We start from the raw sequence: 22,940 nt of genomic DNA, 5'->3' as shown, positions 1-22,940 counted from the left end.
TGCCAATATACAGAACGGTACACCGAAGGAAGAAAACCATAATAAAAAAATGATGACTGCCCCACGTCTTGAAATGCAGCAGAGGTCCACAAGATATTGAGAAAGGCAAGTGTGTAGGGATGTCTCGACTGATCATAGGCAGAAATCTGAAAAAACATTAATTCACAGTATCTTACTGCAATGTACAGCTCTGTGTGAACATGAATGAAAGATAAATGGGTCCTTTGATGAATCGAGCCAAATAATACATAAACCAACAAGGCTCTGTATCATGCAATCTGGTGTAATGGATTTCCAGAGTTTTCTGCTGTTTGGCCCTTAAAAAGTGATTTTTCTACCATTCTCTTCTCTTAATGTCATCTCTTAAGCAGCGTAATGACCTCTATCAAGCTAATGAACTTCAATTTGGTCTCATTCTGCCATTTAACCTGGCTAAATGAATAATTGTATTCCTCTTTTATTTGTGTTACCAAAGGAGAATGGCAGCTGAATAATACACCCTGCTGGGGGTTTAAGCAAACGATTAAGTGGGGTTGATGGATTTCAAAGACTACTCCCGTCTGATGACTGTAATATGTGCTGATAGCATCTGAAACCAAACCCTGAGGCAAACACTTTGTTTTCATCAATGGCCTTTTAGCCTACAGGGACCACTGTCACCAGAGTTAACCAATGCAGAGTGTATCATGCATTCACAAAGACATTTTGTCACAGCAGGAATTCAACCTGAGCTCTAATTAATCGGCCGGAGACTAAATCATTCTTTGAAGCATTTGCAGACATTGTGTTTTGAGCTGTTTGTGATCCATCTTGTGCATTTGGGTTTTGTTGCATTTCCATTTGCTTTATTTCATAAATAACCTCATGATACATAACCTGAGGTAGAAACGCAAGACTCGCTTGTTGTGGTTCAGTGTTGCCAATATCTAGTGCATGGGGTTATACTTTTATTTGAAATAAGCCATGTTTTCAATTTGTGATTGATGGAAATGTCACTGAAAGTACTGTTGAATTAAATGAAATGGCTGCATGTTGAGCTGTTTTTTGATTGCTAACAATTACAACCTTATGAAAGAGCTGTGCCTCTGCCTGCTGATGGATCGCCTCAAATAATAAATAGTAAAAATGATAGAAAAACCCAGATGAAAATAAAAATGACTTTGTTTTAATTTTCTATTCACTCCTCTGGTCCTTCTCTCTACTGTTGCAGTAGTCCTATTTCACGCTGAGGGTCCAAGACATTGTGATGCGGAAACAGTTCACCACAGTTGAGGCAAATCCTCTGAGCGTTCAGTTCTTGTGATAAAGATGTAGTAAATCCACTCTGATTTCATTTTTCATCTTTTTCTCTCAGACACACTCTCTCGTGCCATGTGGATAGGGAGTTATTCCATCTGCACAATCCAAGATTCCATGTTGTTTTGAATCAGGAACAATATTTCAAACACAGTTAGACACCGTCAGAGATTAGAGATCATGGCCAGGAATCTATCGACTTGAGTGTCTTTTCTTACATAATTACTTAGACAGTATTCACATGGATGAACTTCATGCAATACCCAAAGGCAGGTTCCCACTGGAGTATCCCTGCCTCTGCACTCACGTTCCTTTAGTTTCTGATAAAGATTCATTGTTTAGCCATGGACCTCACAGTCAGAGCAACTGCACTCAAACTGTGCTTTCCATCACCCACTCAGCGCTCTCAAAAGTGGGCTTCTCGTCCTCACTGTCATCGTACTGCAACAGCATGCCATTCACAGACAGACTGCGCTTAGTCCAGATGTTACTAATCCTGCGGGGGTAGTTGCTGCGACCCTGTGCTGCCCCCACATGACCCATGTCAAACGAGTGGCTCCTCTTGGGCTTACCCTCCTGGGGCAGCCCTAGGAGACGGCCCAGCATGGTGGTGGACTCAGCTCTCCCGAGCAGGGGTTCTTTATCAGACGGGGGTACCGTAGCCACTGCCATCATAGCATTGGAGGTGGTGGATGGGCCAGAAGCCCCTTGTTGGTCCCTCGCTACCCCTCGCAGCTCAAGTGAGGTAAAGGCCCCTAAAAGGTGGTCCAGATTTTGCCGTGCTTTGGCACCGTGCCCGTGCCTCCTGAACTTGCTGCTGGGCAGGGTACTGCATTCACTACCCTGCACGCTGTAGCGGTCGCCAGCACCCCTCCCTGTTTGGCTGTCTAATGAATTAGAAGAGGATGAGGATGAAGAGAGACTGCTCTGGAGGGAGCCACACTTGAACTCTACCATTTCCTCACGCATGACCACCACAGTGGATTTGACTTGTGGTGGGACACCGTTGAACCTGTTCAATCCCCCATTGGTCTGCGAGTACGTGTTGCTCACGTTGGGTAATTTATTAGTTTGAATGCCACTGGTCACCTTGTACCGCACCATCAGGATGATGATGAACACCAGAAGAGTGGCCACAATGATGCCACCAATGACCAGGATCATAGTACCACCCAGGAAGCCACTGTGTAAAGACTGACACTGTGGGTAGTCCTCTGTAGTGATGAACTGGACACAGCCGACAATGTTGGTGGCAGTGAGGGTGGTGGCCGTGTCGTCCCAGATGGCCAAGACACATAGGTCATACTGCATCCCTGGGACGAGATTTGTGACTACAAAGGCTCTGTTAGTCATGGGAATCATCCTGAAAACAGAAGAGAGACAGAAAATATATATAAAAATATATAAATATAGACAAAGGGAGTTCATGATCAGGGTAGGGGACTTTAATGTTAAAAGCAGCACTGGATTAGTCTGTTATGCTGGGGCAGATCAAAGAAAAAGTCAAAATGAAGCATGCTAAGTTGCTATTTATATGCACAGAGTAATTCAGAAAGATTACTTCATTGGTCCTAGTATATCCCATTTCATATGCATGAAGCAATAATAATGAGATAAGTATTCAATGACCATTTTTTGAATATTATTTTGGTTCAATGTGATTTCTTGTACATTCAATTTAACATGCATTATTTTTTTTCAACTCACTCTGTTATTATTCCACATGTTTGGATATGACTTTGACTATGATTGACTAAGCCTCTCTTTTGACTGAAATTATCGGTCAATGCTGCAGTAGTTCACCAAGATGTATCACCAATACACAAAATGCTGTAGGAACCTTTGTGTTGTAACAGTCAGTGGTTTTTTATCCGTTTCAGAGACAAAGACTGGGGCTGCCACATGTATGAGTGTAGTTTGGGTTGACATGCAGTTTCTGGTGGTTCCTGTTTAGTAGAGTTGAGCGAGTTTCAGTAAAATGTGTCAACTTTCGTACTCACGATAAAGGAAGATCGTCATTGGGTGCCTGACTAAAGTTTATTCATCCAAGTTTATAGAAAAAACTGGTTTGTAAACACTTCTCTTACTCTTTTTGAATCCTTGATCTGAAGCTCAATTCTGAGGCAATTCTGGAAATACTTTAAACTTCCATTTCACTAGAATGGCACTGAGTAGAGGGCAAACCTCTACCAAGGCCTTTACTATAGATAGATATTAACCAAAATGTCAAAAGAAATGTTGAAGAAATTGAGAAAAAATTCCTGGATAGGTCGAATCTGCACCAAAAGTAAATGGGCCAAGACCATCCAAGTTTCGTGAAAATGCATTTAAGTAGGTGACCATCCAACCAACCAACCAACCAACCAACCAATGGACACGGGTGAAAACATAAACTCCTTGGCGGAGGTAATACATAACTAACATAACAACTTCTGACCAATCCATATCAATTTCAGCTAGTCGCGGCCTTTTCCTGTTTAAGCAGTGGCGACTTCTGGTCAAAGCCATGCCCATTAAGCATATGAATATGAGTACAACTTATGGTGTACTTGCTTATCTCTGTTGGTAACTCAAACAAATGCTGTCATCAAAATTTTAAACTTACACAAGGGCATTCATAAATTAATAATTCAATCATTGTTGCCGCTGTTCTAGCTTTTGTACTGTAAGCTGTCTGTTTCATGTAATTAACTCTACCGGCCACATCTCATTTAATCAGAATGGGACATAACTGAGATGTCAAACTTGTGTGGACCATTTGAAGACCAGATTCAAAGCCCATTAATCAAGGAATTATGTGCATACTGAACAAAGTGATTTTTGTCCATTGGTAACGTTCAGTGCCAATGCAGGAATATGGTCACTGTATGGTGTGAAACGGAAAGTCAGAAAGTATACTTGCTTTTTAGCCATGCATTCCCGTAGACAACATGCAAGAAGAACTGCACAACTGACACTTCAAACAGACGCAGAATACACAAGGCAAGTAAAAAAGCAAGTCTCTCTCTCTCTCTCTCTCGCTCTCTCTATCTATCTATCTATCTATCTATCTATCTATCTATCTATATATATATATAGAGGTAGATAGAGAGAGAGACAGACAGACAGACAGACAGACAGATAGATAGATAGATAGATAGATAGATAGATAGATAGATAGATAGATAGATAGATAGATAGATATACAGTGCCTATAAAAAGTATTCACCAAGGGGGTGATGTTTTCCCCTTTTATTGCTTTTATAAATGGAATAATGCTTTTTTGAAAAAATTACAACTCTTTAATATCAAAGTGAAAACAGATTACTACAAAGTAATGTCAATTGATTAAAAATATATAATGTAAAATAAGTGATTATGATAAGCACAAGTACTCACCCCACAATTAGTGAAATGGAGATCACCTGAGTGCAGTGAATGTGTCTCAAGTGATCGTAGTATAAAGTCACCTGTGTCTGGAAGGTCCAGTCACTGATAATCAGTATTCCTGGCTACAATTACACCATGGACACAAAATATCACTCCAAGCAATTCCGTGAAAAGGTTATTGAAAAGTATAAGTCAGGGGATGGATACAAAAATATCACTGAACATCCCCCGGGGTTCAGTTAAATCCATCATGAAGAAATGGAAGGAATATGGCACATGTGTGCCATGTGTAAACCTGCTTAGAGCAGGCCGTCCTCACAAACTGAGTGACCATGCTAGAAGGAGGCTAGTGAGGTAGCCCACCAAGACACCTATGACAACTCTGAAGGAATTAAAAGTTTCATCAGCTGAGATGGGAGAGACTCTGCATACAACAACTGTTGCCCGGGTTCTTCAGCAGTCAAAGCTTTATGGGAGAGTGGCAAAGAGAAAACCACTGTTGAAGAAAGCTGATTAACTCTCGACAAGAGTTCACCCAAATGCATGTGGGAGACTCCAAGTTCAACTGGAAGAAGGTTCTTTGGTCTAATGAGACCAAAATGGACATTTTTTGGCCCTCAGACTAGACACTATGTTTGGTGGACACCAAACACTGCACATCACCACAATCACACCATCCCCACCATGAAGCATGGTGGTTGCAGCTTCATGCTGTGGGGTGCTATTCAGCAGCAGGCCCTAGAAGGCTTGTAAAGGTAGAGGGTAAAATGAATGCAGCAAAATAGAGGGAATTTCTGGAGGACAACCTGATTCAGATTGCAAGAGAAATACAACTTGGGAGAAGATGTATTTTCCAGCAAGACAATGACCCGAAGCATACAGCAAAAGCTACACAGAAATAGTTTAAAGACAACAAGGTGAATGCTCTGGAGTGGCGGAGTTCAAGACCAGACCTCAATCCAATAGAGAATTTGTGGCTGTCCACGCCTATCCCCATGCAACCCGACAGAGCTTGAGCAGATTTGCAAAGAAGAATGGAGTAAAATTGCAGTGTCCAGATGTGCAAGCCTGATTGAGACCTATCCACACAGACTCAGTGCTGTGATTGCAGTTAAAGGAGCATCTACTAAAAAGTGACTTGAAAGGGGTGAATACTTTTGCAATCACTTATTATATTTTTAATTGACATTATTTTGTAGAAATCTGTTTTCACTTTGACGTTAAAAAGTTTTTTTTTTGTAAAAAATCCAAATTATATTGACCATGATTCCATTTATAAAAGTAATAAAAGGGGAAAACATCCATGGGGGTGAATACTTTTTATCGGCACTGCATACATAAATATATGTATAGTATAATATATATAATTAATTCCCAATCTGGGATACTAATACCGCAGGGGATGCCTCTGAAACTGTCTGGCAGAGAGGCAGAAGTTGAAATAGAGAGCCAAAGGTAATGGTAAATTTCCCATGCCATACATTGAAAATTGTCAATGTATGGCATGGCATGTGGTGGTGGTTAGACTGAAAACTTGACCAAATGTAATGCAAACCCATACAAGGCATTCACAATGTTAAGATAGCTGTGATAAAGTAATTGTATCAATATCAACTTTTATATTATTAAAGGTGTGAGAATAAATATAAAACCACACTTTCAGGATATAGCAGATGGTGTCAATGAAGGGCCTTATTTGATATGTGTGAATCTGACCCAAACAGGTTGGAAATCCCTGCTACAGTACACTAATTAAGCTATAAAACATGTACCGCATACCATATGGGTAGAACATATCCCTTAAAGACGCTTAACCATATTTGTATCTATAAATAGATTCCTCAGTCATCCAGCCATTGTTGGCTTGCTGTTCTCTAAGAGTCATGCATCCTAAGCTTTGATCTCTCTAAAGCGCCTCCACCACAGAGCCCAGACACCAGTGGGGCTACAGTCCATTATTCATCCTTAATTGCCTTTTTCCATAACCAGGAAGAAGCTGCGTTTCCTCACATGTTTGAGAGAAGTCATGCAATTTTTCTCCTCCCCCATGTGGCCCTGATTGATTTTTAATCATGCCATTGCTTGAGTACGGGCAGTGCCCCGGGAAACTGTGTCAGCCAACTAGAGGAGCGCAGTAGGTGTGCATGTGCAGGCAATAAAGTCATATCAATAATAATTCAAAAACAGTAGTTGGCCTCTCCGTGCTCATTATCTTTTGCTCCCAGCTCCTAATTTGTCTTGTGACATGCACATGGACTGCACACTCACATAAGAGCACATAAATCTGTTGCTTCAGGTCATTTTTCTACTGCATATAAACTACATACTGTGTCCATTCATTATAAAGTAACAAACAATTTAAAGCATCAATTCACATAACCAGAGCAAATTGAAAGTCATCACTCATGAGCAGGAAAGTGAGGTCAAACTGAGAAAATCATAAATCCCTATACTGAGGATGATGAAGCCTCCATGGAATAAGAAAATAACAAAACAGTCAGGACTGAAAATGTGCATGTTTTTAGGTCTCAAACTAGCACTCAAGATAATTAAATGTAATGATTGTTAGCTATGATTCTTGACGGATAACAATATCACAAATGCGTTTAAAATGATCACCTCTCAGGGAAATAATCTTGCGGCTGCAAATCAATGAATAAGAAGGGAAAAAGTAGTTTATAAAGCACAGAGCAGAGTGGTTATGTTTGCAATTTTATAGACATTAGGGGAAATTCATAAATGCATTTTCAAGAAATGTGCATGAGTCATCCAAAGTTTCCATCACTGGAGAAAAAAAAGGTATTGAAAATACATATTGTTCCCTTTTCTCTGGCATGAAAAACTGTCTCAGTGTGTGCAAGCAGGACAATCAGATAGACACCTTATTATTGAATTCACAGGGACGGTGAGATGCATTCACACTGTTTGAACAAAGTAATATCTTTCTTCATTACTGTGGTACAGTTTTAATCTCATACTCTCAGCTAATAACCTGGACTTTTTGCCTTCCCGTATTCAGTCAATTATCTTTCATTAAATGGTTCTTGCTGGAATGCACAGAGGCTACAGGTAAATTGTGTAGGGCTATGGCACAGAATAAATTACTGGGTGAGGTGTGGTGTGGCTAAAGGGATTCAACATCAGTTGTCAGTTAGAGGAAGAAAACTGACAGAAAACTGCTCTAACTGCTGTTTACAAGCCACTTTACCAATTTTCACACTATTCTGATGCCATAAATGTCATCTTTAGCATAGTGAGGCTAGTAATTTTCTGATTGTGTGGTTATGTTGAAGTGTATTGAGCCAAAGTAGGTATACCTACATTTACTCAAATACTTGTACATAATTATTTCCATTTATGCTACTTTATACTTCTACTCCACTAGATTTTTAAAAAAATGTACTCCATTGTATTTATTTGATAATTTAAGTTACAAGTTCCTCTTCATATTGGGGTTAATAATGCAAGATGTAATCAACAATATACAATGATGTTATATCAACAAAACTTAATTGATCTTTGGGGGTAGAGTTCCACAATATAAAAAAACACATTGTGATTAATTATTAGATTATAGATTATTAGACTAGATAATTGCAAAGCCATTTCTTGCCTCCGACTTGCCGAAATGCGTCTACTAGGCTTTAACTTATCTCCCAAAAATTAGACCACATTGCTTCCATCCTTGCCTCTCTTCACTGGTTGCTTTTTGGTTTTAGAATTGATTTTAATTTTATTGCTAACTTTGAAAGCTTTGAAGGGTTTGGACCCCAATTATATTTCTGACCTACTGGTTCCCTCTGAGCCTGTAGGTAACTTAGATCCTCAGCTGTGTCCCTCCTATCGATTCCTAGGTCCCACCTTGTCACAAAAAGTATTACTGTACTTTTATCCATTTGTGCTATTGTTATTCTCTAGTTTTATTCTTTTACCTGTTTTATTTTTATCATATGAATGTATTGTGTGATCCTGCTTTCTTCTAATTTGAACTGTTTATCTTATTTGTATTTAAGCACATTGTAACTATGTTTTGAAAGGTGTTATATATATATATATATTGTGATTGTGATATGATTAATGATTATTGGGAATGATTATTTTCGCATCACAATTTTCACTTTCACTGAAAAAACTATTATAATCAACCTGGTGTGACATGTGTTGTGGTCTGTGCCAAACAAACATGTTTTCCTTCATCTAGAGATGTAGGCCAGGGCCCTGTCTTCAGAACTACAGTACTTCATTATAATGCTATTTTGTCGCACATTTTATTCAATAAATTGCGGCTTGTGGGATTTGAATATTGCACTTGCCATATTGCAATATTGATAATATTTCAATTGTGCAACACCATGTAAAATTAGCTTTACCAGCAGCAACATTAAAGTTATGAACACAAGCAACAATAATTATACAGTATAATATACATTATTATGAAAGGGACCTGTCTGCATAATGAATACTTTTGCTACTGTACAAGTGCATTTTGAAGCTAATATTTTTGTATTTTCACTTAAGCAAAAATTTGAATGTATCACTTTTAATTGTAACAGAGTATGTCTACACTGTGGTAGAAAATGTCTATTACTTTTATATATACCGGAAAAAATGTCTAAGATCTATCCGATAAAATGTTTCCTACCGATGCAAATACAGGATTCATAAAAAATGGATCTGTTTGTTTGTTCTTACAGCACAGGCCAGTATATTGGATCTTTGTTAATGTCTTTCCCAAATTGATTTAATGCGAAATGGCGTAGCTCGTTTGTATATTTTTCAGCTTAATTATCTTTTTGAATGTCACTACTTTCACTGTTTCATTTGACACAGGAAATTGTTTTCACAGAGCCCTAAGATCTCTAGCTGTAGTCTCCAAGCTTACACATTATGGACTTGAGGAGCTTATGAAGGATACATTAAAATGAGGGTCTCTAATCCTTTTTCTTCTTGGATTTCTAATTAATGGTTCAGGGCAAGGATTTCATTTTGAGTTTCACTTTTCTTAAAAACATGCACTAGCTGTTCATTCATTTGGTGAAAGCAATTCTCAATTTAAGGAAAAAGAAAATCTCAAGACGGATTAAACAAATATAAAGTTGATATCTCACAGACACTCAAAGAAAATGACTTTGTCAAGTATTCACCTAGCAAACAATCAGCAATCGACACAAGAAGCTGAGCATCTCGTATTCAGTTGATAAAGATTATACCTCAGGCCTAATTTACCACTTTGACCAGAAAGATCTCAGCCCCTACTTGGCTTTAATCAAGATCCATTAATTATTCTTACCTGTAAATGAGGACCTCATCGTCAGAACAATTGTACTGAAGCTGATACATTTTGACCTTTGGGGTTGATTTGCTAACAGTCCACTTGACCAGAGCAGAGACAGCGGTCACCTCTGATACAGACACCACCTTCTCTGGCAGAGGTTTAGGCTCTCTCTCTTTACTGATCTTGGTAGAGCTAGTAATGTCTGATAGCCCCGACTTTGACTGCGTGGTACGGTTTGTACCATTACTCAGATGAGGGAGTTGAATAATTGACAGCTCAATGGAGGCTGTCGATTCCCCAGCAGCATTGGCAGCTATGCAAGTAAAGGTCCCATAATCCTTAGAGGTGGTGATTGTAATGTCCAGGGTGCCATTTTCATACACCGTTGCACGAGAGGAGTTGCTGATCAAACGGTCATCAGGAGCAACCCAATGCACAGTTGGCATTGGATCTCCGACTGCTTTGCAGCGCAGGCTAGCCGTTTGGCCTTCCAGCACTAGTAACTTATGAGTATGTTGTGTAATTAGAGGGGGCTCACAAACAAACTCCTCCTCACGAACAGACCAAAAGTAGCGACCCTTTAGACTAGCAGGAGAAGCGCAGGTTTCCATATCATCCTCACGCTCCAGCCTTCGAAGCCAAAGCACTTCACAGTTGCAATGCAATGGGTTTCCACCAAAGCTTAGAGAAAGCGGAGGTGCATAAGGAGTGGCCATCACTACAGTGCTCTGAGAGCGTGCAAAGATTGGGTCTGGCGGGAGCTTCTGGAGACGATTGGAGGTGAGGTCCAAGCGGGCCAGTTTATCCAGATCTGTAAAAGTCCCCTCAGCAATGAAAGAGATGAGGTTATGATCCAGACTCATCTGATGGAGGTTAACCATCTTGCGGATGGCTTCCCAAGGCACACTGCGTAAGTTGTTATATGACAAATCCAGATCCTCCAGTGTCAGTTGCAAGTCGTCAAAGCTTGCTTTGGAGATCTGATTCAGCTGATTGTTGTTGAGGATCAGGTGCTGCAGGTTGATCAGCCCCCGGAGGTCATCTGGTCCCAGCTCCGTCAACCGATTACTGTCGAGGTGCAGGGATCTCAGGGTCTCCAGGTCAATGAAGGAGAAAGGCTGGATGGCGCTGATGGTGTTACGAGACAAGGTGAGATCAACCAGACCTGTCATATTGGCAAAGTCCTGAGTGGTGATCTTGAGGATGAAGTTGCCGCCCAGCCGGAGCTCCACAGTTCGCCGGTCGATGTCTGATGGGACAAAGAGCAGGCCTTTGGAGGGGCACAGAGTCCCCAGAGACTCTGAGAGGTTCTGACAGACACAGTATTTGGGACATGCATGGACCATCGTTACTGCGGTTCCCAGAAGCAGGAGACTGATGACCACTTTGTCCATGTTAGTTCATACAGAGGGGACCTGTAGACACAAAAAAGAACAAGGATCAGTTTGAATTTGACATGGTGAGCAGCTGAGACACAGTTTTAACACTTTACATATTTACGGTTTCCTATGTCAGACAGTGTTTGGTTGCACAAAGCTGCATGATGATTTCAAGGTTCAAGGCTAGTTTCTTTGTCATTCTACAACACAGGGTTGTAAACAAAATGCAAGTTGCAGTCCATTTATGAGGAGTCCTTGAGGAAAGCAGCTGCACTATAGTCTGGTGGTATGGCAGCAGACTTCTGCCAGACAGCAGCAGGGTGAACAGACTGTGGCTTGGGTGGGTGTTGCCTTTAAGTATCCTTTGGGCTCTGTGCAGAATCTCACTTCAGAGATATCACTAACACTCAGTAGATGGTTACCAGTGATGATGATGTTCTAAGCAGTTTTAATCAGCCACTGTAGAGCCCTCTTGTCCTGGGCCAGTTTGTGATGTGTTTGGAGTTTACTCATTACAACATTCCAATTTCAGATAACCCTCTCATTCTGAGATAGTTTCACATACTCATCCACAAAACATAAAAAAAAAACAAAAAACAGCTGCAGTTTTAAATGTGTAGTAGCAGCGATTAATCCAGGTCAGATCAAATTCCACCATGGTCCTTGGACCATGTAGGCAAAAATTGCTCACTTGATGAGTTGGTCTGATTGCCATCCTTGAGGATTTTTTCACATTAATGTTCTCCATTATAACATTCATATGCATGTCTTTTGCAATGCAAAGAAGGTGTGAGAAATCATATGAGGATTCTCTGAATGAAGGTCGGGATTAAACAGTGCTAAGAAGCTATTTTTAATGATGCACATGCTTATACAATAAGCTGTCTTTAGAGATATACTGTTAAGCATGCAATGGAAACTAGTCAGCCTACTTCAAATGTAGGCCGCATGCATGTTTATTCAGTAAACAATGGAGTTCTTCAGAATGCTGCACCATCTTGCCAGTGTAAATGTGTAAAAGGTGTGGGTTAAAATCCTGGTCTGTATGTTAGTAAACAGTGTGTTCTCCTTTCTCAGGGCTATCCTTTTGTCTTATTTGTTCACTTTCCTCATCATGTCTGCACTGTTTTAGCAAATGTTAATGTGGTTTGGAAAAAAATATTCCACAAGCCGCAGGTGTGAGACTTGTCAGAGCTGACTGACGAATTCAGCACGCATCTGTGAACGTCTTAACAACCCTCACACCTGGCTGACTCCTCCAAATGGATGGCCACACTTGGCTTCATCCAACGAGTTTTTGATTCCCCCAGACATTTGTATCATTAATTCCTAATACACTCAAAACCTAAAAATCAATTTCAATCATCTTTTTTTTGTTTTTTTACACCAGCAACATTTGTCAATGGAAAACTCTGCCTTCTAGTCAGTTTTGGTTGTCACTAGCTAGGGGAGGGACAGTTGTAATGTTTTTGTGTTAACCACATATTTGTCCTATCATTCATTATCATTCAGAAGTGTGCGATGCTTCACAATGACTCCTTATCTTCGACTACCCTGTAACACCCCTTGATGTGTAGACTCTGCTTTTGAATAAGTCATAATTACAAAAGGGAATATGCATAAATCACCCCTCTCCTTTTCGATACCAGTTTGTAATTACATCATGAAGTGCCACTGCATCTGGACTGTGTGTTGTATGGAGATAATTAGAATGAAATGCAAGGTAAGGAAAAAAGAAAGTCATTCATGGAGAATGCGATAATCATTGCAGTGAAGAAACTGAAATTTGAAACATTATGTTCATTAGATTAGCTACATTTCTGATGGGACCAAATGGCACAGATGTTTGACAATACTGCCCCATTTTCTAGCCTTTTAATACCACAGATGGTATATTTTACTGCCTACAAACTTTGATACAATTTTCCTCTCTTTGACAAGTTGACTGTCCTTTTACAGCATTCAACATTTGGGGTAACCCATTGTGCTGTGTATAGAAATTGAAAAGCTTGGATGGTTAGCCAACGGTCTGGCCAGCGGCTAACAACGTTTGCCCTCCCAGATGCGATGTTATGGATCCCACTGGTAAGACCAACCTTACTCGGCCTCTGATTGGCTTCAGGCTTGTTTTTGTATGACGAAAGCCTTGATGGCCATGTGGTCCTGGTATAAGGTGACCAGGTTTCTGAAATTAAAGGGGCTTAACTGATATTTTATCCAAATAATTGCAGACTTGATGCATACTGTTCTGACCCTCTCAGCACTAATCCCTGCAAGGCCTCATGGTGAGAGCTGTCAGTGATGACAGACTGTCAAAGATTCTCTTATGGATTCATTTTAATGGACAGCATCAAGAAACAACAGCTGAAAAGCCCACAGACACAGCCCTTTTTATTAGCTTTTGATCTTCCTTTACTCTGCAAAGGGACAATTGTAGTGGGTAAGCATTTTCAAAAACTGGGCGAGATATACAAACTTGCATAAATGCACACAGAGCTGACTGGACGTAGTTGAAAAGTTCAGTGTATTTTCCAATCCAGAGAAAAAATCATTAAAGCGTGTGTCATTTGTGAGTACTACTGTGGTTACTGGGCAGAGAAACCAGGTGAGGAGAGGCAGAGGTGACCTTTTAGGGATAGAAGAGGTTCAGTCACAAAGAGATGAGAACCATGGATGATGTTTAATGTGCATGTCCATTTACTGGTGGCCTTTACCAAGGCTGCAACACCATCTACAATTCAATGTAAGGGACAAAGAAGCTGCTGAAATACCAACAAGCGCACATTCAGTGCATTAGTGCAGATGACATATAGAAGTGTGAAATTCATTATAAACTTATTTGAATGGTTGTGGCCCTCTGGCTCTTTAGTGATTACTGTGCCTGCCATCATCTCCACTGTGGACAATACAGTAAGCTTACTTGGCTTTTCATTTCACATGTGGCATGTAATGCATAAGTACAATCTATATAAGTCATTTTAAAAATTCCATGTATATTGAATGTCATAAGATTTAACTTTACATATTACTTGTTGTGGTATCTGTGCATCACAACAATGGACCATTTGCAGAACACCTCACCCAGCAAATCTCCAGTAATAGTTCAGCAAATGTAACTAGGCCCAGCAGGCCTGTAAAGCTGTAAAGCTCTAGGCTCTAGTTAGCACAATACTTAGCATTTAAAGGGTTTTATGTCTTTTGTCATCACCTCTCCAAGAGCTGCAAACATTTGCATCCAAGGTCCCTAAGAGGTGGACCTTGATTAGAAATGGTTGTTGTTAGGATTTTATCAATACTACTGCTCTAATTGATACTCCTTAGAAATTCAGTTCCTTATCAATACTCTTATCTGTTCTTTTTCATTAATTGATTTTAAAAAATACAATATTTGAAAAATAATGAATGCAAAATAACCACATTGTGTCTAGAGCAAAAACAGCAATGTTTACAAGAGCAAAAATTACTATAAACCTAAAATCTTAATTTTTTATTTTCTCTGAAACTCAGAAAGGTTTCTGTTTAAAAATACAAAAAAAATAATAATAAAAACAAAGCTTGACAGAGCTATTGTGGCAATAGTCAATTAATAAGTGAAGATCTCAGGGGAAGCATCAAGTCACATTAGTATTAATTTGCATGTAAAGAAAATACAAAGACTGAAGCTGCTGTTTGTAAATGTATTGTTCAAGTTCTTTTTTCAACACATTTCATTCACTTTTACATAATGCTGTTGAATAATAGAGTTGATTTTAGACTTTCTCCACACAGTACACCTTGAAAAGAAATGCAAATGAACTCAAGTTGAACTAATGTGTTTTTTATCCATTTTGGCAGCAACTTTGTTTATATGCATCCATTGCTTTTATTGTTTTGTACTTCCCTCTGCAGAGACTGTCCCAAAACGAATGCTAGACATCCTGTGCTGACTGCAAATTGGCACATTTCTTCCGCTTTCATGCTCTCATAAAAGTGCTGTTGTTGCGTCTATGAATGTAAAAGGACATCACTTTCTCAGCAGAACAGGGATTTTCTTTTTCAGAGAACAACCCATAATATATTTAGAAAAACACAAATAAAAGCTTTTAAGAATTGGCGATTAGTTGAATCATTTGCAGTGGTATCAGTGTAAATCAGTGGTGCTGGCATCAAACCAACAGCACCACAAAAAATGTATTAACTGCTCAGATCTATGGCTTAATGCTTTAAAACAACATCCAACAAAATGAAAGCTTATTTTCCTCTTTCCCAAATGAATACTGTGTCTTGTTTAACAAGGATAACAATAATAATTTGATTCTTGATTGTGGGTCAAGCTCACATATTTCTTTTGTACATTTTGCACTCAATGAGCTATACAACTACCTAGCATGCTTGTGTGGAAAGTGTTCACATATTGTTATATATTATTATATTATAGTTAGTAATGGATTAGTAATGTGTGCCTGGGAGAAAAAAAAAAGTTATAAAGCTATCCATTTCTTTAAAAGCTTTATGATATGAAATGATATGAGACCATTTAGATATTCTCAGAGGTACATCATATTCATACTGCCAATCAGTTTAAGCCTTTCAGTCCTTTATAGTAAGTACATAGTTTACACAGTAACATGGAGAAACTCTAGATTACGCTGATCAATTGTTCTTTGTACATTTCCTGAAAGTGAATGTGTATTTATGGAACTAATTTCCTGTCAGTAGCAAATATATCTTATTGACTGTTGATGGATATGGATTGGTCATCTGCTCTGAGTTGAGTTTGTCAGGTCAGCTTGCGAACTTGATTCCAAATGGACTGCATCCTGACCAGTATGAAGAACAATGTTATGGATTAGTAAAAAATAACTGACCCAAATGCAAGACTCAAATATGAAACAGAAAGTGAGCTTTAATAACCAAGCTGAATCCCCAAAAAACAAAGGTTAGGCAACAAAAGCTAAAATTCAAGGGCAAAAAACTAAACTACGGACAAACCAGGATGACACGAGGAACATAGGCAGCAAACGCAGGTAAGACACGAGGAGAGAAACAGGGCTGGGGAACACACATGAAAACACAGATGAACTGACAAAGAGTGAGATAGAATATACAGACTCCAGTCAATGTGGGAGGTGGGAATTTCCTAGTTAAAATGCGCAACTTCCAACCTCCAGGCTTTCCAGGTGTTGCACCAAAACTTGACTGACCATAAAACAATGAGGTCTCTTTGAGAAGTGTACACACGATTAAACTCTTAGCAGCGCAGCCTCCTTGCATATATAAACAAAGTACAGAAGGGAAATGACACATTGGGCAACAGACATCATCATTGACCTACATTTTATTAGTGTTGTGACGTTCACGAACGAACCGATTCTTTTGAACGGCTCGTTAACATGAACAATGGGAACCGAGTCGCAGCTGGGAACCGTTCTTTTTTTTTTTTTTTTTTATATCACTGTGTTTCACGCAGACGCACACAAAAGCTCCTCCTTTGCTCCTCCCCTGAGTGGGACAGAGAACAGGAGGGAAAAAAAAGTTACATGGGGAGGAGCCAGCCCAGCTGCAGGTGCTTATTAGATATGCAAATGTAGCATGACGCCACCTGAGTTGTGCACGCTGCCTTTGCGTAACAAACAAACAAAAAAAAAACAGAAACACGTGACTGCCCCTGCCTCGGAGAGCAGAGCAGCTGCAGCGGTCTTAATTAGGAGGAGGACAGTCAGTCTGTTGTGTGTCGTGACGTCGTTGTTTGGACAAAATGAGCCAAAGGAAACGGAGCAGCATTTGGATGCACTTTTCTCTTGTGGAAGACAGTAAGGCAAAATGCAATATTTGTCAGAAAAATATTTCTTTTAAGTCCGGTTCAATATTTCAGAATAATTCAAACTCAGATATTGGTGGGATATCTAATTTTGTATTATTTTGTTCCAAATCTCACCCCATCATACCTCCCAGTGATTATTTCCAAGATAAAATGAGTTACCACCAGGCTGGCTTCTTAAAACTTAATAAATAAAAAAATCAGTCAAATAAGCCAGTTTTTTGAACGGCTCTTTGAAAGGAACGGCTCACCAAGATCCGGCTCCCCTCAAAGAGCCATAAATCCCATCTCTACATTTTATTGCACTTTTACACTCGAAATATTCCATTCACTCGCCTAATACAAATACTGTCAACTACACATACACCCTACGCTCCCCATGGTTGTGTCGATTGTTGTGTGATGTCAGACATCTGCTACCTCATGAAGTCGGGGTATATGGATTTCCCCCGGGTTCATGACTTAGAGTGGCGTTCCATTGTACTTTTTCACATAGGAGTTTTGAGTTGTCTGGACTGCAGCATTAATTACAGAGGGAAGACTAATAATATTCTTACTTCTATATTAATGCTTTTATTTATTATCATTTAATTGATGTTTTTAGTGTAAGCACTGTGTAACAATGTTTTTAAAGGTGCTAAACAAATAGAGTTTATTAATAATATTATGATTATTATGTGCTGTTAACTTCCTTGAGTCTTGTCATGACTATGAGGTCCCAGGCAACCAGCAGAGACTGTAGGGAGTTGCAAAGAAACTTAATTTGCAGACTATAGACTTAATAACTCAAAAGAGGCTTTTTCAAATAGGTAATGCCGAGGAGCAGCCTACTGTAGCTGCCAGATTAAATGTAGTGTATTAGCCTATTATACTAGCACAAGTAAAACCAGCAGTTTTACTTGTGCTAGTTTTACTTATGCAGCTGAAGTACGTTAAGCAAAAACCTGAATAAAATTATTCTTTTCATCAATACATATTACTTTATCTTTGAGTCTATCAATAAAATAGATATTGGGGATTCCAGGTGGTCCTAAAACTTAAGCAAATAGTTTCAAGAAGACCTATTTTTTATTTTTTCCTTTCCTTCAGTGATTTATTTTTGTTTTTGTGCATGTAAAATATATTGAAAGTTAAAAAGGTCAGTCTGTGCCAACAGGAGCTCCTGAAACATTTCATCAGTAATCCCACCTTCAATTCTGTGATTTCTTCACATCACACTACATCACCATGTCAAACGTTTGCATAATTTATGTATTCACAGTAGAAGTGAATTTTCTGGACGCTGAAAACACGACGGAGACATGGTGAGCGGTGCTGACTCAGATGGGTGTGAGCTGACCAATCAGAACAGACTGGGTATTCAGGAGGGTGGGCCTTAAAGAGACAGATGAGGGAGTTGTATCGATCCACTCATCTAACTCTCGGCAAGAAAAAGAATAAATAAATTTCACAAACTTTTGAATTAATCCTAAACCTCAGAGCTCCTGAAACCTTCCATATTTTCCATATTGGTAAGAACACACAAGACTCTCCTCAGCAGTAAAACGACCACCGAAATTATTTGTCCATATACCTTAAACGACCCACATTTTAGATGAGATGAATGTTCTTGTGTATCGTGCAACTATAAACTGCATGTGACACGAGAGGTAAAAGATTTCATCTCGTCACTTTTTTTCTGTTTTTCTACACCTTAGTCAAGTTATAGCTTTTAACCCAGATCACAGTCTACTTAATATAGAGGTGGCAAATTAAAGAAACCCTTCACATGATTAAATTTTGAACTATTTCATCATGTATGAGAACTTATTAGAACACATCATGAGTGAGAGAGAAAAAAACAAAGACAGGCAGGCGTGGCAGAGAAATAGTGAGAGTTTGTCAAAAACAAGGTGTGTTTTGGGAGTAGGAGTTTGTTGAACAAGGGTAACCTTCACATGAACATACCCTCACAGCTGTGTCGCCATCTGTTAGGACCTACAGTCGCTATTAGTACACTTGGATATTTGCCTGAGGGAGGGGGAGGCGGTCATTCTGATGGCTTCAGACTCTTCTCTTCATCAGCCCACGGCTTGATTATGAAATTGCCATTCTGTGGACCCCTATGAATTGCTACATCTTAATCTATGTTGTACAAATATCTTCCTCCTGGAACAGGGAGGACAGCCCCAGTCCTCCTAACTCAGACCCTCCTAACTGAGCTCTTTGCCTCGGTGATATTTGCAGTTGTCAGCTGTGTTCAGCAGTGTAATCTTCCAACACACACAGGAGGGAGGGGGAGACTACTGTTGTCTACTAAACAACTTTGAGTGAGCAGTGAGCAGAGAGAGCTGGACTCACTAGCCTTACATCTTTTCTCTTTCTTCTGCTGTGCTTTGATAAAACGTGTCACAGGATGACAGCTTGGTAAACCTGACTGTGCCGTGTACAAACCACTGATGTCATGTTGCATCATTTGTGGGTGCTGACGCTCAAAACTGTGACAGCAGTTATCTCTCACTGCTGTTTGGAGCAGCCAGCACGTATAAATTTGCCTTGTGCAGCCTTAAACTGACAGAACTACAGCTCTTTTCCTTTCATACGCTGGAATCTACAATCTGGCATCTTTAGGAAATTACACGTGAAAATAAATGCAAGTGCAGAATTGCTCACAGGATTTTCCGACTGCATCCTGCCAAACGTGGAAAATCTTGACAAAAGATGGAGATTATCAGAGGGGAAAATGGAAGCAGCACATCGTGGCTGAAACCTGACGCTTCCCTGGATGATAACCAAAGTAATCTCTCTGTTCAATCGCATGTAGCCACACACACATTGTACAAAGTCGTCTGTGTCTGCTGGATAAGAAAGGACCACCTGAATGGGTCTAACTTTCTAGAACAGCGACAGCCAGCTATTGACATCAACCAGCTGTGAGCCTGTCATGCTGCCAACTTTCTCTGAAAAGACTCTGGGAAATAGAGGCAGACTTTTATCAGGATAACTGTGGACAAGTGCTTGAACAGACTAAGGATAAGAATAGAAAGTCTACGAGCACTGGTTAAACTAAAAAGGAGTTTATGGAGAGAGAACCCATAACTGTGAAGGCTGCTCACATAAACTGATGTTACTATAACTAAAATCATTGCCAAATGCTTTCTGGCTTGTATACAGGCAGGTCATCGTCAAGAGCTTTGACACAAACTTACTTTTTAACCTCCTTCATGTTGGACTACTGCTGGGAAACCAAACCAAAAACAGTAAAATTCTTGTTCTCCCAAATGCTTGGACAGTAAAGCGCATGAGGAAGCTTTAAACCAGACAGCACAGAAGATCTATACAATCATCACAGTTTCGACAGATTCAGCGTCCGACCAAATATGATGTATGATCACAATGTCCCCTTCTGTTTCTGAGTTATGGTGTTGAATAATGGTCATAAAAATGGTTTTGCAGAATACTATTTTGTCACAGTGAAGCTGACCTATGAATTCTTAAATTATGGCCAAAAAACATGTTTTTTGAGGCCACAGTGACCTCTAATCTCTAATCTCTAATCACCAAATTCAAATGAGTTGATCCTTGAGTCCAAAGGTGGATATCTCATTCCACCATTGGGGGGACAATTAGATGAAAAAAAAATCAAGAGCAAGAGCAATTTCTGAAGGGGACATCAAAGGTGCCACCAAAAGTACTGTTGTATGAAGTGTATATAGAGAAAACACAGGTGACTACTATTAAACTATACTGGAGAATTGGAAGATAAATAACTTCAGGGTTGTACCAGCATGTTCGAAGACGCAGCTGCTAAGTAGCCTAGCAATAATGTGGAAGCACTGATTCACAAGATTCAACTGTGAGGTAATGGACCGAACAAAGTGCTGTCTGGTTATGACTGTACATGTTTTTGTTCTGTTGAGTGGTAGAAGTAAATAAAAAAAGTAAGACACATCTTTTAATTCAAGTTAACTTGAGCAAAGGAGTTACTTACTAGAGACACCACCACCTCCACACTCCTGCAGACTGCTACACTGACATTCGCATTGAGTGCTAATGTATGCAGAGGTGTGTGGTGTTGGTAGGCAGTGGACCAGACCACTGTGAGGTATATGAAAAATGTGAGATGACAAGTAAACTATGAAGTTAAGGGGAAGAAAGACTGACGCACAAAGCTGAAATTCTTGTGGAAAGTAGCCTGCTAGCCTGTCAGCATGCTAAATGGGTTAACATCACCAATATTTAAGCCTGAGTATGACTCACAGTGTTGCTAGCATGACTGTAATGGAACATAAGGTCAAATGTCTCCCTCGTGTTATAATTGTGGATTTCAGAACCTGGGGAGATTACATTCTCTCTGCAAACCCTTCTCCCTGCAGCAGCGTATTTCCTTGTCTTTCTCCATCTTTTTGTTATAGTCAGACTTCATTCAAATTCATCCTCGCTCGGTGTATGATGTAACATAACTGAAAGAGCCAAAATGTCCAGAGTGTTTATATATCGAAGACAGCCCACAATACTTGTTTGTTTTCCACAAGACATCTGAAAAGTCTATAATCAGCCTTGTGTTTGCTGGTAAATAGACTTGGTCTCTGACAGTCTTATAGCCTCTGCAGCCCAGTTGCCAGAGTCATGATAAGGTTGAGTGGGGCTCTGCAAGGTGCAGTTTTTCTTGTGTTCGCACTTTTTAACAAGAGAACTCTATGAAACCGAGGCCACAGTTATATTTTTTGCTGCAGTAAAGTAGATTTTTGTGAAAAAACAGAACTTTTGCTAACAGTTTTTGCCAGTCAGTCAAACTCATGCCTCCCACCTTTATACAACACTGTCAATGTCTCATTCTGAGCTTTGTAATGTCAAAACAATGTTGAAAACAGAAGTGGATTATGACCATCCAATTAGTCATCATCCATTCCCATTATTCTAGTTCCCATTAAGCTTTTGTTGGCCAATATTGGCCTATCACAGTTATATTATATCATAACATATATGTATTGGCATGTATGTTGCCTGAAATGTGCTATTATGTAAACTTTCTTTACAGAGCAGATTAATGATTCAGTGGAAGGGATTTATTTTGAAGTGTTGGATAACCAGTGCAAAAAAATACGTGTTTAAATTTTGTAGATATACAGAATATATAGTAGAATGTTGGCCAATATATAAATATTACATTTTTTTACTCCCTAATAACAGTATCAGCTCAAAAAAATCCAGTATCAACCGACCTTTAGCCATAACTTGAGACCCATCTTTTTCAGCCTATATATTTGGTTACATGTTGTCCCATTGGCACCAGTAAAAGCATGCTGAATTATCTTTTATAAGTTCCAGTTTGCAATGTACCCATGGATACACAAAAAAAACATCAAAATATTCATCAATTGGGTCCCAAGGGTTTAAAAGTGAGCGAGCCAAACTACAAACTAACGACTAACTTCCTGTTTTCAGAACACCTGCATGCACCTGTCCCTGCACGCTTTGGCTCTTGAATCCTGAACAAAGAAAAGTCCTTAAAGAAAAGGAACATAATACACTGAAACAACCACTTCACCCTACCGCTCTATCCCAACAAGAATCAGGACACCCTACCCTGAGGCATAAACAAGCAAAATAGACGGGTAGTTCCTTCTTGTTTTGAACTACCATCAATATAATTCAGGGTTTATATTATTTCCGTATATATTTTTTGTGCTATATTTACACGTATGCAGTGTCTGCAAATGCTGCCATGTATCTTTCCAATATCAGATCATTTCATTGTTCATTTCAGATTCTGTTTCGATTCATCATTTGAGACAGCTGCTTCTTTAACAAGCTGTCATAGTGGGAAAGGTCAGACATA

The 22,940-nt window shown here is 39.5% G+C and overlaps 1 protein-coding gene across 1 annotated transcript; it reads right to left on the bottom strand.

The window, feature by feature from the left end:
* Positions 1–1,668: 1,668 nt before the first annotated feature.
* LOC140996380 (leucine-rich repeat and fibronectin type-III domain-containing protein 2) lies at positions 1,669–11,340 on the bottom strand. The gene is made up of 2 exons (XM_073466765.1): positions 9,956–11,340; positions 1,669–2,659 (listed from the first exon to the last, which is right to left on the bottom strand). Exons 1-2 carry the CDS (start codon positions 11,332–11,334, stop codon positions 1,669–1,671), a joined length of 2,370 nt encoding a protein of 789 aa, XP_073322866.1. The 5' UTR covers positions 11,335–11,340.
* Positions 11,341–22,940: the final 11,600 nt, after the last annotated feature.

Source organism: Pagrus major, chromosome 5 (genome assembly GCF_040436345.1).
Source record: "Pagrus major chromosome 5, Pma_NU_1.0".
NCBI lineage: Eukaryota > Metazoa > Chordata > Actinopteri > Spariformes > Sparidae > Pagrus > Pagrus major.
The sequence above is the reverse complement of the archived record's forward strand: the minus strand, read 5'-3'. Positions and strand labels throughout refer to the sequence as shown.

What these genes read in the sequence shown, in the direction of transcription:
- LOC140996380 (XM_073466765.1), bottom strand. Translation starts at nt 11,334, where the DNA reads ATGGACAAAGTGGTCATCAGTCTCCTGCTTCTGGGAACCGCAGTAACG. An exon ending in GATGAGGTCCTCATTTACAG is followed by an intron (nt 2,660 to 9,955) that starts GTAAGAATAATT and finishes TTCTGTTTTCAG; the next exon opens with GATGATTCCCATGACTAACA.